The 16601-nt window shown below is 38.2% G+C and overlaps 2 protein-coding genes across 2 annotated transcripts; one reads left to right on the top strand and one right to left on the bottom strand.

The window, feature by feature from the left end:
• Window positions 1-717: 717 nt before the first annotated feature.
• On the bottom strand, window positions 718-5303 carry LOC103176195 (extracellular calcium-sensing receptor-like). Its single transcript, XM_007889603.2, has 6 exons — window positions 5137-5303; window positions 4351-4648; window positions 3182-4018; window positions 2501-2728; window positions 1732-1855; window positions 718-1634 (listed from the first exon to the last, which is right to left on the bottom strand). The coding sequence occupies exons 1-6, from the start codon at window positions 5301-5303 to the stop codon at window positions 718-720; spliced, it is 2571 nt and encodes an 856-aa protein (XP_007887794.2).
• A 4563-nt stretch (window positions 5304-9866) lies between these two features.
• On the top strand, window positions 9867-14786 carry LOC103185039 (extracellular calcium-sensing receptor-like). Its single transcript, XM_007903402.2, has 5 exons — window positions 9867-10139; window positions 11500-12333; window positions 12790-13017; window positions 13656-13779; window positions 13867-14786. Exons 1-5 carry the CDS (start codon window positions 9882-9884, stop codon window positions 14778-14780), a joined length of 2358 nt encoding a protein of 785 aa, XP_007901593.2. The 5' UTR covers window positions 9867-9881; the 3' UTR covers window positions 14781-14786.
• Window positions 14787-16601: the final 1815 nt, after the last annotated feature.

Raw genomic sequence — 16601 nt, 5'->3', positions numbered from 1 at the left:
AGTCACAAAAAATTAGTATGCAGGTACAGCAAGCATCTAGGAAGGCTAATGCCATGTTGGCGTTCGTTACAAAAAGGTTTAGAGTGCAAGAGTAGGGAAGTCTTGCTGAAGTTATATGAGACCTTGGTGAGACCGCACCTAGAATATTGTGTGCAGCTTTGGTCTCCTTATTTAAGAAAGGACATACTCGCTTTAGAGGAGGTGCAGCGTAGATTCAGTAGGTTGGTTCTTGGGATGAGGGGGTTGATCTATGAGGATATATTGAGTAAACTAGGCCTAGATTCTTCAGAATATAGAAGAATCAGAGGTGATCTTATGGAAACCTATAAGTTTTAGGCATTCATTTACTGCGGGCTGTAGTTTGCTGCACAAAATAGGTGAGCACAGCACACAAAATCGCACACTAAAAGCTGGGAAAACGCGCTAACATGCACATAAATACAAGTTGTTATAAATAAAGTTGTTACACATTATCTGTATCCATAATGATTTTAGAATTTCATCGTATTTCAGTTTTTAAATCATTTTATTACAGGTGACATTATTATTGGGGTACAAACTATACAATTCATTGCAATATATTTATGAAGATAAAGTCATCACACATCCATTGATGGAGAATCCACTACTTATTATGTCATAGTCTACAGTTGGCAAACTAGTTAAGAGAACTCGAGCAAAAACTGCATTTTGAAAACGGTTGATATATACTCAATATTATTTTATCTTTGTTTCAGCGTTTTTACTCATCAAATGTTTCTTTGTGTTGGTTTCTGGTTTCAGCAAGATGATGTAAAATTTGGGTGTAAATATAGAGACAAGTAAGCCAAAGCTCGATGATAGAATTGCAAACACTTCTACAGCTGTACTGTATTTTCCAGGGGAACTGACTGACGCTGGAATGTAAGTTATCCAAACAGCACAGAAGATTAGCATACTAAAAGTTATAAACTTGGCCTCATTGAAATTATCCGGTAATTTTCGGGCTAGAAACGCAAGAACAAAGCAGATGCAAGACAGGATAGCAATGTAGCCCGACACACAATAAAACGCTGTTCTCGACCCGGAATCACACTCCAAAATAATAACATCCCTATAGTGTGTTGAATTTTTCAGTGGAAACGGCGGTAATATAGTTAACCAGAGAACGCAGATTGCAAATTGAATAGATGTGAGGATTAACACGCTTAACCGTTGTTGTGTGTGACCAAACCACTTCATTACGTTATTGCTGGGAAGTGTTGCTTTGAATGCTAGAACAACAATGATGGTTTTGCCCAAAATACAAGAAATGCACAAAACAAAGCTAATGCTGAAGGCTGTACGACGCAACATACAAGACCAGACTGATGGTTGTCCAATAAACGTAAGGGAAGAGAGAAAACAAAGTGCCAAGGCAAAAAGAAGAAGGAAACTTAGTTCGGAATTATTTGCCTTAACAATTGGGGTGTGTTTGTATTGAAGGAATACAACAGCTACAGCAGCCGTTGTGCAGACTCCAACTAACGCTAATGTCACAAGCACAATCCCCAAGGTGTCGGCAAAGGAGAGGAACTCGATTCCTTTGGAGACACACCGATCCTTTTGCTGGTTGGACCAATATTCCAAGGAGCACTTAACGCAATCTATGGAATCTAAAACAAAGAGAAATTCAACAGAAAGTTAATGCGAACATCATTCTCAAAAGTGATACACACGTTTTAATTGAAAGGTTCGAATTGTCTTATACACCTGTATTGTTACTAATCTCTCCTTCAGCACAAGGTGTGCAGTCAAAGCAGCAAATTGGTTCTCCTTTTCTGGATACTTTCCGTGTTCCCGCCGGACAGCTTTCAGAACAAACAGCACGTGGGACCTTTGGTGGAGAATTGAAACACAAATACTTGGATTCAATATACTTGAAATGATCAACACATCGAAAAAAGGAACATTAGTTTAGCACATTCTCATGCTAAAGGGTATAAATTAAAATACAAAGGGAATAAAATTCCCATCTGGATCTAAACTTATTCTTTTAACGTCGCGTTTCAGATTGCAGAATTGAGCAAATTCTTAAATAACAGCTTTAATTTTGAAGCCGGTGTTTCCGCAAATTATATTAAGAACTACAAAAGCACACCTTTAAAATTAAAATAAGGTTAAATATTTTTGGATATTCTGTTCAGTGTTGAGCCCCCGTCCTTCGGGAGGACGTTAACGATTTTGCGGGATATGTCCTGTAATGCAGCATAACTGGAATCAAATGATTTGATTGTAGTTGAGTGAAATTTATTACAATATCTAGGAGATTGAGGAATTTAAAGGTGATCTGATTAAAGCATTTAAAATAATAACAAGTGTTGAAGATATAGATAGAGAACAAACAAGAGACGACTGAACGAAGAGAGAAAATATTGAAATTGGCTACTGAATTCAATCACTCCATTGTACATTAAACACGTGTAAGCATGGTTAGACGTCCTCCCTTCGTGAAGGGCGCCATATAAAGTGTGAGGAGTACCTTTCTCTGGCCTTCATTCCATATAATAGCCTCTTTATTCAGCACCAGTTCTTTTCCTGAAGGGGCAGATCCATCATAATAGCCAATTGTCGTGATCTCTTTAAGTCCTTGAGCATTAGTTTGCCAATTGACCAAGTCATATGAAGCAACTGGATCTCCATTTTCATCAAAATATATTTTATCCTGACTCTTAGTGGTGAATTGTACTGAATGCATATAATGAAGCAACTGCCAACAATCAAAACAGACCATGGTAAATTAATTTTCACATGTATACAGGAAACTGATGATTAGAAAAGCTGGTAGACAGGAAGACATGCAATTTGTTTGTTGGATTGAACAATCCATAGACGTCAAGATATCAGGAGTTCTTAAATGTTAGACTGGCATCGCAAACCTACTAAGAATTTTGTTGCAATTAACCAAATTTATCTCTGTATCCCCATTACATGCAACAGAGAGAGGAAATGATCAAGCCTTTAGCCTGGGTAAAGGTTCCACACAGATTTTATAAAGTCAAGGTTTGTTTTCTCCAGTTCTACTCTAAAATAATCGTGAAATTATGAAAATAAACTAGATCTGTTGAGAAGACAGAACACATCAAATTAATTATTTGAAACGTTCCATTTATAGGAAACCACATGAGAACAATAAGAGATTTAATAAAATAAGTTTCTTTACCTGCCACGGTTTGAAATCTAGGGTGTGAGCGCAGGTGTTATTTTTAAATGGTCCTTCCTTGTCTTTGCATGAGAACATGTTATGAAGGGCGTGGGCGACGGCATATACCGCTTTGTATACATTGTAAGAACTCCCATCTAGAGTTAAGTCAGAATATGAATTATGTGTTTGATTGAGGTTTTCTTCCCCCGTACAGTGCAGAGGGAATACAGATGTGGTATCAGACTGATCTGTACCATTTTCTAACATGAGTTTGCACCCAAACTGCGTTTCCCAAAACTCGTTTACTAACAAGTTACCAGGATACATGGAAGGATGAACATCCATAAGGAAATCTCGCAGGCCTCTTATTTGTGTCTTACGAACCATAGGACCTATTGTGCCGCGGAGAAATATAGCACTTTCCTCTGGAGCGAGCAAGTCTGATAAAACCCACGCTTCACTTCCTATCCACTGAATGCCAGTAACATTTTGGCGTACAACTTCCTTAACCAATATTTCCATTTCTAATGACGAAGAAAATGCCACAATAACCTTCGTGGTTGCCTTTTTAATCACCTCTACAATTCGTCTTATCTTGTCTCCGCCATCAGTTCTGTGAAGAGACTCAGAGAAAGCAATGCAAATTCCAAGCTTTTCGACAGTTTCCGTAAATGCTTGCATGCCGAATATACCATATTCATCACTGCTTCTTATTGTTCCAATCCAAGTCCATCCGAACGTCTCAACAAGCTGAGCTAGCAATTTGGACTGATATTGATCGCTCGGTATTGTTCTAAAAAAGGAAGGGTATTCTTGCCTTTTACTGAGGCATGCGCAAGTGGAGTAGTAACTAACCTGCAATTAAAGGAGCACAGAAACAATTTCTACCCAAAATAAACCAAAGGATAGAACGAAAAGAAGACATTGAAAAATGGGCATATTGTTGAAATGTGTATTTAGTTATTCAAACATGCTAATCATGTAAACATTGGTTTACATTTAAGTTTAAATTCTAGCAAACATTGACTAACTGATGTAGACTGAAATATATCGTAACTGGTCAAATCGCATATTATTTATTGTATTTTCAGACTGGGGATTTAAAACAGAATTATAAATAATCAAATTATCTTTGTGGCACCTCTGTCACATAGGAGGTGAAAATATTTCCAGAGGCGCCACCTTACCATGGGTATCCTAAAGGGCCCGATAGTTCTTGCAATGTCCACAGACTCCGAGGATCTGGTACAACCAATGAAAGCAGCGACGCTCTTCGTGTAACGTTGACTACAAGTCTGAATGGGTTCCATTTCTCTTGGCCCATTGACAAGCGACAGGGCTATCTTCGTTGCAAGAGCAGAAGAAGCGCAATTGTCATGAATTTTGTAGCCCAGTGTAACGTTCGGAAGGAGGACAGGGTTTTGGTTAATTTCTTCTATTGCAAAAATCATGGTCTGGACAAGGCGAAAGACCTCTAAATCAAAACTGTGGAATAAAAATAATTTTTTGTTTCCTTACATAAGTAACAGTTTGTACCACAGGGGCGAAATTCCTACCAGTGCCATGGTTTAGCCTTAGATGAGTGTCTCAACATTTAAAATCGTGCAGAATTGTCATAAATTCAGTTAATTTATGAACAGTTTTCTGTAGATCTTAAAAAGATGGGATATACTGGTATGATACTTAATCGGCTTTTGATACAGCGCCTTATCACGTCGTTGAGAAACAGCCCTTCTATCACCAGAAAGAAAGCAATTGAAATTGACAATAAATTTCTCACCCACCTTTCCATAGAATATTTTAAAATAAACACTGCAGGTATTGTAACTCAGAATATAACACAGGAGATAAGAGAGACAGAGAGAGAGAGAGAGAGAGAAATATCCGTGTCCATGTTTCTATTATCAGCAGTAAATCTAACACAGCTTGTTACAAAAAGTCAAACTTACATTTAGACATAAGGTTAAACTAACCTGCTGCACGTCGTTTCCACGGGTTGACCTGTAAATGAATGAATCTGGTGAAAGCTGTTCAAATGTACATTGAAAATTCCTCCAAGAATTACATCCCCATCTTTAGATAATTCGGGTAATTTAACTTTGCCTTGGAATTTGCAGGTTGAATCATCTGCCTTTTGCATATGAAAAACTGCCAATAAACCCCAAAATAAAATGTTATACATTGCTATATCAGAATATCACGTTTTCACCGCAACTTGAAAACCAATAGAAAATCAATTAATGTCTTTGTATAGTTGTAGAGCAGAGAGCTCTGAGCAAGCAAATTTAAACAAAGTTACAAAATAATTTGGGCATGCTTTGCAATCACGACGGAAAACAAATACGAAGATTCCTGTCACCCTACAGGAGAATATATAATAACGTCAACCAACTGGATGTGTTTGACGACTTTAATTTCTGACTAAATCCCAATGGTTTGCTGGTCTTTCTAAAGATTAAGCGTTGTCACATGTTGGAGTAGACATATTCCCAGGTGCCACCTTTAGCCCAAATCCCAAATTCATTACCAGCATTTCATCTGGAGATATTTCCATTGCAAAGCTGTTTATTTTGAGATGGTGTCAATTACCTTGAATTAAAACATAAAATTAAAAAACTGAAACACGGTTCCAGTTGTTAATATTACATGTTCTGACTCCCTTCTTATGCAGAGAATTATGATGTTTACTGCAAGTGATTCAATCTGATATTATATTTGCTTTAATTATATTCCTTAAAGTTTAACTTTTGATATTTTATGATTTCAGACACCAAGAGAATCAAGCTCACAAATTCAGGTGATACTTCAATAATAGTTTTATTAAAGAAATCTTTTATATCACCACGTGTATAAACAGAAAAGTGTGTTTTTCAACGGGGAAACAATTGTCTTTATTGTCTTATTCCCTCCAAAGGCTGTTTCAACTTTAAGTTACTTAGTGACAAACACATTTTTNCGACCTTCAAAACCATCCGAATTGGCTCACAGACACTGTTTCTTTGTCTTTACTCCTTAGATCGTCTCATTTGAACATTGTGCAACTGTTATTTGTCGTAACAATGGGCATGTTGTTATATTTAAGGAATACAACGGCTACCAGTAACCGTTGTGCAGACTCCAACTAACACTAATGTCACACGGACATTCATCATGGACACAGATGTATCACCACAGCAACAACAACAACTTGTATTCATATATCGTCCTTCATCCAGGATAATGTCTCAGAGCACTGCAGAATGACGTGGTAGCACACCTAGCAAGGGAGAAAGCGAAGGGGAGGTGACTATTGGTGCAGTCGAAGAGGTGTGATTTAAAGATAGATGAAGAGAGATAAGGCTGAGTGATGATGCTTGGAGTTCCAGAGGTTAGGGGTGCACTGACATTAGTCACCAAAGTGCTGCTTCTTGGAAAAGGCCAGCATGGGCAAATGGCTTCCACTGTCTGCACCGAGAATGCACTATTCCAAAACAGAAGGGAGTTTCTTCCAATGTCCTGACAATATCTCAAATATAAATTCGACACTCAGAGAGAGTTGACGGAGGCGTGGACAAGGATTTCAGCAGCTTGTGGAGTGAGATATTGTTGGAGACTGACAGCGTGGCGGAGGTGGAGGAAAGTGGTCCTGCCCAGGGACTAGATGTAAAGGAGGAAGGATAACCTGACGCCGAGGTTGCGCATGGGTTCAGAGAGTTTTAAGAACACATTGGGTAGGTTGAGGAGGTCTGAACTGCAGGAGAGAAGATGTTGAAGGGAGCCGAAGAGTATGGCTTCTGTCTTGTTAACACCATATTGACCTGTCCGCTCCCTCTACTCAGCAGTCTCCAGCCGGCTTCATGTTCCCCGCCTGGCCCACCCCACTATCAGTGGTTGGGCCTTCAGTCTCTCTGCCTCCACCCTTTGGAACTCCATCCCACAGACCCTTTGCCTTGCTCCCTCCCTTGCTTCCTTCAAGGCACGTCTCAAGACCATCCTCTTTGACCTTCAGTCACCTGGCTACCCCTACCCTACCTACTTTGAGATGTATTGAACTGAATTGAATCATGTTACATTACATGCAAGCATTAATATTATTACTATAACCTAAAATTGCCTTTTAAATTACAATTATCAACATGTCACTCCTAGTTCGCCTTGAATGTGCAAATGCAGGTTAACAAAACCACACCATTATGTACACAGAACACATTTCCACAGTCCATGAAATCATAGTCAATGCAATTTCTAAATTGTCTCTTTTGGGCAGTAAGGGAAGCTAATTTAGCTTTATCTTCCCCCATTCCAATTTATGCCTAAATAAATACAGAATGAAGTTATCACTTTACTGAAGGTGTATTTAGTTTGGTGTCATATCTAGAGATGGGCATGTGGGAAACCTTACTACTTCAAAAAGAAGCTCCAGTCTCCGCCCTAGCTATTTCCATTTAATACTTATTCAAACATTTCGAATTTACTTGCTTTCAAGACCTGTCTCAAGACCCTTCTTTTCGACTGTGCCTTCGGTAACCGTCCTATCTCTACACTCCCCACCCTCCACCCCTTTTGATCCCAACAACCAGCTCAGGTGCGGATCCCTGACTGTCCAGCACTTTGAGACATTCTCCTGATGTGAAAGGCACCGTACAAATGTAATTCGCTGTTGTTGTCGAAGACCATATAAGCAAAAGTGACCCAGGAAACTACAGACTAGTGAGTTTATTTCCATTAATTTAGGACAATAATAATAATAATCCTTATGTTTAATAATAGTGCTTTATCACATCTTCTAGATGTTTAAACATTAATCTTATTCTGATCCCTCACAATTAGCTGCCGCATTTTGCCCACAAAATGCACAGTCACTTCACTTTACAATATATTGTGAAATGAAATTGGGAGGGAGGGGAACAAAATAGAGTCCTGTAGATTAGTGCTTAGAGCACTTGACTCACAAGTGAGAAACCTGGTTTAATTCCCGGCGGGGCAAAACCTTGGGCAAGTTTCGTTACTCCACACGTCTGATAATAATCACTCAAGAAAAAAAACAACAATTAATTGGTCACTTCAATCCACGACTGTTTGTGGGACACTGCTATGTGTAATTCGCTGCCGAGTTTCGCTCATAAATATACAGTCAATTCACTTTACAGTATATTCTGTGAAGTGCTTTAAGATGTCTAGAAGACATGAAAAAGCACGATATAAAATGCAAAGGTTATTTTATTATTTATTATATTCTGTGAAGCACTTTGAGACATCTCAATGATGTGCTAAGATGGTATATCAAATGCAAGAATTATTATTAATTACTATTAATAATTAATTATTATTAATGTGGAGTCCTGTAGCTCAGTGGTTAGAGCACTCGCTTTGCAAGCGAGAGACCTGAGTTCAATTCCAGGCAGAGGGCGAAACCTTGGGCAAGTTTCCTTACTCCACACACCTAATAATAATAATCCCTCCAAAGAAAAAACCAAAAAAAACAAAAAAAACAATAACAATAATAAATTGGTCATTTTCAATCTACGACTGTTTGTGTGCTATGCGCAATTGGCTGCCGCGTTCGCCCACAAATATACAGTCAATTCACTTTACAGTGCATTCTGTGAAGCGCTTTGGGACATCCTCCCGACGTGAAAAGCGCTATATCAAATTCAAGGATTATTATTATTATTATAAGATTTTGATAACTAACATTGCTATATAACTAGAGTTTTATTGTATATATCTACTTTTAAATATTAAGATGTTTGCCCTAATTTAGTATTTTACAATCAGGTTCAATATTTCTATTGGTTGGTATCAACTAGTGGGAAACTGGATCTTTCCAATTCTCTATAGTATAGAAAACGTTTCAGTACAATTTACCTCTTATCTTATCATGGAACTCTGGATTCCAGTTGAAATAACAAAGCCAACTAATCACCAAGGAGTTATTAAAATGTGTTGTCTTTACGTTTTGTTTCCTTTTCCCACTGATCTGATTAATCTCCTCCCTTGTGTCCTGTGGGGATTTTGAGTGAAAACATATAAGACTTATATTCCCAGTTTACAGTGATATCTACATAGGATGCTAGACGTTTTCTATGTCTGAAATGTATCATCTATTGTTTGGGGCATTTTTGTTATCATTCTGTTTTCCTCTGCTTGGGATGGAAGCACCACTCTGTAAGCAATGGAGGGTGCATGATTTACCTGGAATATCTAAAGATGCAGACATCATCCTGGGTGGAATCTTCAGTGTACATTACAATGCAGAAACGCAAGAGGATCTTACATTTAGAACCGAACCCAAACCGGTCAAATGCAAAATGTTCGTTGAATGTTGTGTTTGTTCTACAACTGCAGCTATATAGGAAATATTGTATAGAATTATCGTTTGGTGTTTGATTTATTTAAAAATATTTTAAAATGAATTCTCTTTACTGTTTGGACGAATGTAATTTTAACTTCCATTTAAGATTAATTGTAATATAATGGCATCTTCCTTGTTCTGCATGTGAAGAATATTTTGAAAGGTGTTGTAAATGCACTTTTGTCACCGGCAACGTGTACTTAAAGATCACTGTATTGATTTTCCTTTATGTTAGTTTTTGTGGAATTTAAATTATAGGCTAAATATTAAATATTAAATATCACATTCCGAAAAAAATGATGAGAAACTTCTGCATTTGTTTACCAATCTACTGATCATTATTGTTACAGCTTTGATTTCAGATCATTTCGCTTTGCTCAGGCAATGATCTTCGCAATAGAAGAAATAAATAAAGCCCAAACACTCCTTCCGAATGTAACTCTGGGCTACAGGATTTTTGATTCATGTGGCATGCCATCCTTATCCATGAAAGCAGCCTTGGACATTTTAACTACACACGAAGAATCGCCTTCAAATTACACATGCAACCGAAACTCGGTGTTATCTGCTATTGTTGCTGACTCTGGTTCATCGCAGTCTGTAGCAGTTGCACGATCAATTGGTCCGTTCAGAATTCCAATGGTAAGCATCCTTAATCGGTGTAATGTTGAACCGAGCTCACTACAGTGCGAAATGCAAGTTTAATTGTGACTTAACGGTTTTATTTTGCTTCGATATCACAAATATAAAAGCAAAACAAAAATAAAGAAGTTCGTTGTCTTCCAAATTGGGTTTTTCCTTTTACCCATGAAAAAANCTATTTCAAAACGACTTCATGGCTGTATCATGTGTAGCATGTTTTATGCCTGTAGGTTTTCTTGTTTGACAGGAAATGTGAGAGTCGCTGACATCACTTACTAAAAATAACTTCCATTCTTATTTCCATCTAATGTTTGTTGTAACACTGCTAATAGCTAATGATCTGAAAATATCCCACAAAAACACTGGAGTTAGATTTTAATGAAAAAAAATGTGTAGAACACATACATTGCCAGTAAAATGATATATGACTGGACAATTCGATTTACCTTCAAGCCGAGGGCTGAATTGCAGAATTTCTCCTACTGTTGCTTTCAATCTGACATTCAGACCAAATTAGTATTTCATTCTGATGAATATAAACTTTTTTATTTAAAAAAAAGATACTATTTTTAGCTTTCAAGGATAAACATTTATCGGCTAACATAAAGTTATTAAACTATTTAAATATATCTCTACACGTATACACTCTACATTTGTTCAACCCTGACTCTATTCAAATGTCTAACACACAGCTCAGGTTTGTATTTGATGGTAACAGCTCATAGTCTAGTGGTTTCACGCAGACTCGTTTTGTTATTCGCCTTGTATTCGTACCCATTTCACGTAAACATTTTTAGCTCTTCTTCAGGCCCGCACCACAGATCGAGCATAGGTCACATCCGGATAATAAATAACACGTATGGCGCTTACAGATGAGCGAGACAAATTTGAGGGAAGAGGAATATAGGAAGTAATCAAGTAAATTGAGTAAACTCCCTGCTCTCCGGACTTCCGAACTCTCCCCTCCACAAGATGTAGATTACTCAACCCGCTGCAGCCCATGTCCTCTCCCGCACCAAGCTCTGTTAAACTAGCACCCCCACCTTTGCCTGGATTCATTGGCTCCCAATACCCTAGAAGATCGAGTTCAAGATCCTCTTCCTCACTTTTAAAACCCTCCACGATCTTGTTGCTCCCGACCTCTGCGACCTACTGAAACATTGCTCACCTGCTCGCTCCCACCTTTCAACAGTTACTGATACTAAATTCAGTAAAATGTTGTAATGTTGTAAAATTGTGTAACACAAACTGTGCTTTGGTAGTCTTAATGCATGCAATATGACTTTTAAATTTACATTGACAATAATGGTGTATATTTTCATTCAGCTAAGTTTGCTATTTCCATTGTGATTTTCCACAGGTAAGCTACTTTGCCACATGTGAGTGTCTCAGTAATAGACGAGAGTTCGCTTCATTTTTCAGAACAATACCAAGCGATTATTTCCAAGCCCGAGCATTAGCTCAGCTTGTTAAACACTTTGGGTGGACTTGGATTGGGACGATTAAAAGCGACAATGATTATGGCAATTTTGGAATGCAGACATTCACTGAGACCGTTCAGCAATTTGGCGTATGTATTGCTTTCTCTGAGTCTTTCAGAATTTATCCCAGAGAGGCGTTACTTAAAACTATAGATGTTATCAAAAAGTCGGCAACAAAAATTATCGTGGCCTTTGTTAGCCTCGGAGATATGGCTGTTTTGATCAAAGAAATTGCACAGCAAAATATCACAGGTATACAATGGGTAGGAAGCGAAGCATGGGTTTCTACGTCTCTTCTCTCTCCAGAAGAAAACAGAAGAATTCTTACTGGGACAATAGGAACAGCAATTCATAAAGTAGTTTTGCCGGGTTTAAAGACATTTCTAACCCATTTGCGGCCTTCCAGTTACCCTAACAATATTTTAATGAAAGAGTTTTGGGAAACAGCCTTCAGCTGTACCCTATCAATGACTGACAACGAGACTGAAAATGTAACATCTGTTTCTCGCAACAAGGAGTGTACAGGAAAAGAACATTTATCTACAATAAATAATATTTTTACAGATGTATCTGCACTGAGAGTCACTTACAGTGTATACAAAGCCACGTATGCTATCGCCCACGCACTCCATGATATGCTGTCGTGTGAATATGGAAAAGGACCGTTTGCTAATAAGACTTGTGCAAACATTTTACATTTTGAACCATGGCAGGTAAGTCAAAGCATGTGATATTAAGATGAATAGTGCTGCGGGGCAACATTGAAGACTGGTGGGATTACTTTCGTCTATATGACTCCGCATAGCTATGAGGTTGAAATGTTAACCGTACATCTGTGACAGAAATGCAGATTAAACCCTTCAGTGAGTGAGGTTTGGAGGGAGACTCTTTGTTAGGTTATCATCAGACATCGCCCCTCCTCGCCCTTCACCCCCCCCCTCCATCCCACACTCTGTGAATTGACCAGAGTGGGACAAGATACACTCTGAAAAGCAAAGGGAGAGAAAAGGGGGTCCTACTTAGTATAAATACTGTGGATATTATACTGAATTACAGGATTTGTGACAGTTATATATTTGACAAATAATAAGTTAAAATGTTGAAATATTTAATAGGCATAAATATGACTCGTCTTATCCACGTCACCGCTATGATCTTTTCCTATAAAGCTTTTGTTTTACATGCAAACAGTAAATTTTACAACTAAGATCGGTGAAAGGGTATACTTCGATGAAAATGGTGATTCAGTCCCAACCTATGACATTGTAAACTGGCAACCAAATAACCATGGTGGTGCCGATGTTTTGACCATCGGATACTATGATGGTTCTGAACCCTCAGACCAGCAACTTATGATAAAGAAAGGAACCATGGTCTGGAGCGGAGGTCAAAGTAAGGTAATTCTTATTACTTTACTTATTATTATTAGCAGATACTTGGTCCAGTAGCTTAGTGGTTAGAGAACTTGCCTCTCAAGTGAGAGGACCTGGGTTTGATTCCCGGCAGGGCAAAATGTTGGGCAAGTTTCCTTACTCCACAGACCTCTGTTCACCTGGCAGTAAGTAGGAACCCGATTGTTAGTTGATTGTCCGATCGCTTTTCTGGGGGTAATAATTCCTTTTAAAAAATGTGGTCACTCAATCCACGACTGTTTGTGGGACACTGCTGTGCAAAATTGGCTGCCCTGTTTTGCCAACAAAAGATATAGTCAATTCACTTTACAGTACTGTATATTCTGTGAAGCTCTTTGAGATGTCTCGAAGACGCGATAAGCACTTTATTAAATGCAAGGATTAATAATAAATAGGGGGTGGGGGCATTGGTAAATAGAATTGAATAGATTTCATTCTCAAAGCACCAGCAATTATGATGAGCCAAATATAATAATTGACCTATAATTATGAAGGATACAATGAAATGTGCCCATTGATATACAGTTGCAAAGGTTATGAATAGTTCTTTTGCAAGATCAAACACTTGTAACAAATGGACAGAATGTATGACATGACTATCTTGTTGGTTCTTTATCGATAAGGCTCCACGAGCTGTTTGTTCTGAAAGTTGCCTCCCTGGAACAAGAAGAGCAGCAAGAAAAGGTCATCCAATTTGTTGTTACGATTGTGTACAATGTGCCGATGGTGAAATTAGTAATAACATTGGTACGTAATAATTTACACTCTTAAATTGCGCATTTAAATCTATTTTGAAGAGGTTTAACTAAAAAACGTTTTATTTTATCTCTTCAGATTCCTTGGATTGCATTACATGTCCTTCAGAATTTTGGTCCAATCAACAACGAGACCAATGTTTACCAAAGAAAATAGAATTTTTGTCCTTTGGAGATGTTATGGGAATATTCTTAGCAATAATAGCAGTGTTTGGAGCTTGTCTTACCATTGGAATATCAGCTCTTTTCTATTACTACAAAGACACTCCCATTGTTAAAGCAAATAATTCTGAACTGAGTTTCCTCCTTCTTTTTGCCTTAACACTTTGTTTTCTATGCTCACTGGCATTCATTGGCGAACCATCAGTCTGGTCTTGTATGTTACGGCACACACTGTTTGGAATTACTTTTGTTCTTTGCATTTCTTGCATTTTAGGGAAAACATTTGTGGTTCTTATGGCATTTAGGGCAACAGTTCCAAGCAATAACATAATGAAATGGTTCGGTCCAACCCAACAATTGCTAACTATTTTAATCCTTACATTTGTGCAGTGCTTAATATGCATTGTCTGGCTAGCTATATCTCCACCTTTTCCAGTAAGAAATACCAAGTATCTTAAAGAAATAATTATTCTAGAATGTGATGTTGGGTCTGTAACAGCCTTTTATTCAGTCCTTGGTTATTTGGGATTTTTATCCTGTGTGTGCTTTGTGGTGGCATTTCTGGCTCGAAAACTGCCAGACAATTTCAACGAAGCTAAATGTATAACCTTTAGTATGCTTATATTTTGCGCAGTTTGGATAACATTTATTCCAGCTTATATAAGCTCTCCTGGAAAATACACAGTAGCCGTAGAAGTATTTGCTATTTTAGCATCTAGCTCTGGACTGCTGCTGTCCATTTTTGCTCCAAAATGTTATATCATCATTCGAAAACCCGAAAAAAATACAAAGAAGCATATGATGGGTAAAAAGCCTTCTAATAAACTATGAATGTTTATGGGTATATTGGAATTGAACAAATATAGTTTGGATTATTTCTTAGGATAGAATTCAGAAGTATATATGAAGAACAATTGCTGTCTGAAATATTTGTAACAACAAACTGTATGTTTACTATGATGTTACAGCCTAGTGTGATTGCTTGCCAAATAAAATGCAACTAAAGTCACTTCAAATTGTGATGCTGCATATATTTTTTACTAATCAAGTGCAAACAATTTCCACTTATGCAAATAACAAGAATGTGGACTCAGTTTTCATTTAATACATTTCTATGTCCCATGCTGGTGACAAATAAAGGTCCCCCCAGTCATTGCTACAATTTTCCTCACCACTGCACAGTGCCTCGCCTTATACTTCTTCAACACTATCTAGCTTTTTTCTACGTAACAATAATAATCTTTGCATTTCATGTCTTCTAGACATCTCAAAGTGCATCATAGAATATACCATGAAGTGAATTGACTGCATGTTATGTCGTCAAAAAATGGTAGCCAATTGCACTTAGCAGTGTCCCACACACAGTCATGGATTATGTGACCAAATTATTACTATTTTTATGTTGAAGGAAATATTACCACTGGATATCCGATCGATTTCGCCCTGCTGGGAATTGAACCCGGTCCTCTTGCTTGAGAGGCGAGTGCTGTAACCACTGAGCTACAGGACTCCACAAGATAAGAAAGATAAAAAAGAAAGGATAGATAGGAAAGATGGGCTAGATGGGATAAATGGGATAGACGGGATAGATAGATGGATGGAGGGAGGGAGGGATTGATGACAGTGAGAAGGAAAGATAAAGAGATGAGGGAAATAGAGAAAGAGAGATAGACACACACACACACACAAGTCACACTCTCTAACACACATATATATCACACACAAAGAGACACACATACTCACACAGACCACACACTGACTCACTCACAGACACACACGCACACACCGATTCACTCCCTCACACACAGATATGCACACACACTGACTCACTCACATACACACCCACGCTGATTCACTCACACACAGACACACCCAGGCACAAACGCATAGACGTATGCATACAGACACGCATACCTACTCCCTCACACAGAGACACACACACACACATTGACACACACGTCACACTCACATATAAATCCCACACAGACACACACACTGACTCACTTTCTCACACACACACACACACAAACAGACTCACACATAGACACACACATACACTGACATACAGACTCACTCCCTCACACGCAAACCCTACACGTACACACCGATTTACTCACTCACGTACATTCACACGTAAAGTGGTAATTGCTTCAATAAGAGATAGTGATGGTGGGTCCTTGGGTTGGAGGTGCTCCTTGTGCTCCTTCTTTCCTTGTGAAGAGATAAGATGCTGCATTATCAGTACATATGCATGGACATGGAGTATAGCAGAGCTTTGCACTGCTATGTTGCACAGCTGTAGTCCTGGCATTACAGTCATTGTGATATGCTTGTACAGAGTCAGTGTGTAACAATTTGTTCATGTACAATATACTGCAATTCACATCATATCTAAATATTCTGCTGCAGACTAAGAGATTTCTTCACCTCTAACTTTCACACTCTCAAAGCCTACCAGACACTCTTTCAAACTTCTCCAGAACAGCATTTTTATTGAGGGTTTGAAGAACATCCAGTAAAAGGTAACTTTTCTGCATTGATTTCTGAGTTATTCTTTCCAAACAATATGGGCATTATCATCCTTGGGGCGTTGGAGAGGGTAGGGGTAAATTCAGTATCCTTGGAGCTGAATTGTCTTCAAGGTGACATACA

The sequence above is a fragment of the Callorhinchus milii genome, unplaced genomic scaffold (genome assembly GCF_018977255.1).
Source record: "Callorhinchus milii isolate IMCB2004 unplaced genomic scaffold, IMCB_Cmil_1.0 Scaffold11, whole genome shotgun sequence".
Lineage (NCBI taxonomy): Eukaryota > Metazoa > Chordata > Chondrichthyes > Chimaeriformes > Callorhinchidae > Callorhinchus > Callorhinchus milii.
The sequence above is the reverse complement of the archived record's forward strand: the minus strand, read 5'-3'. Positions and strand labels throughout refer to the sequence as shown.

Excerpts from the sequence above, each read along its gene's own strand:
- LOC103176195 (XM_007889603.2), bottom strand. The coding sequence starts at position 5,303 with ATGCAAAAGGCAGATGATTCAACCTGCAAATTCCAAGGCAAAGTTAAA. Across the intron at positions 2,729-3,181 it reads TAGATTTCAAACCGTGGCAG|TTGCTTCATTATATGCATTC; the intron begins GTAAAGAAACTT and ends GATTGTTGGCAG. Across the intron at positions 1,635-1,731 it reads AGAGATTAGTAACAATACAG|ATTCCATAGATTGCGTTAAG; the intron begins GTGTATAAGACA and ends TCTTTGTTTTAG.
- LOC103185039 (XM_007903402.2), top strand. The coding sequence starts at position 9,882 with ATGATCTTCGCAATAGAAGAAATAAATAAAGCCCAAACACTCCTTCCG. Across the intron at positions 10,140-11,499 it reads GTCCGTTCAGAATTCCAATG|GTAAGCTACTTTGCCACATG; the intron begins GTAAGCATCCTT and ends GATTTTCCACAG. Across the intron at positions 12,334-12,789 it reads TACATTTTGAACCATGGCAG|CTTTTGTTTTACATGCAAAC; the intron begins GTAAGTCAAAGC and ends TTTCCTATAAAG.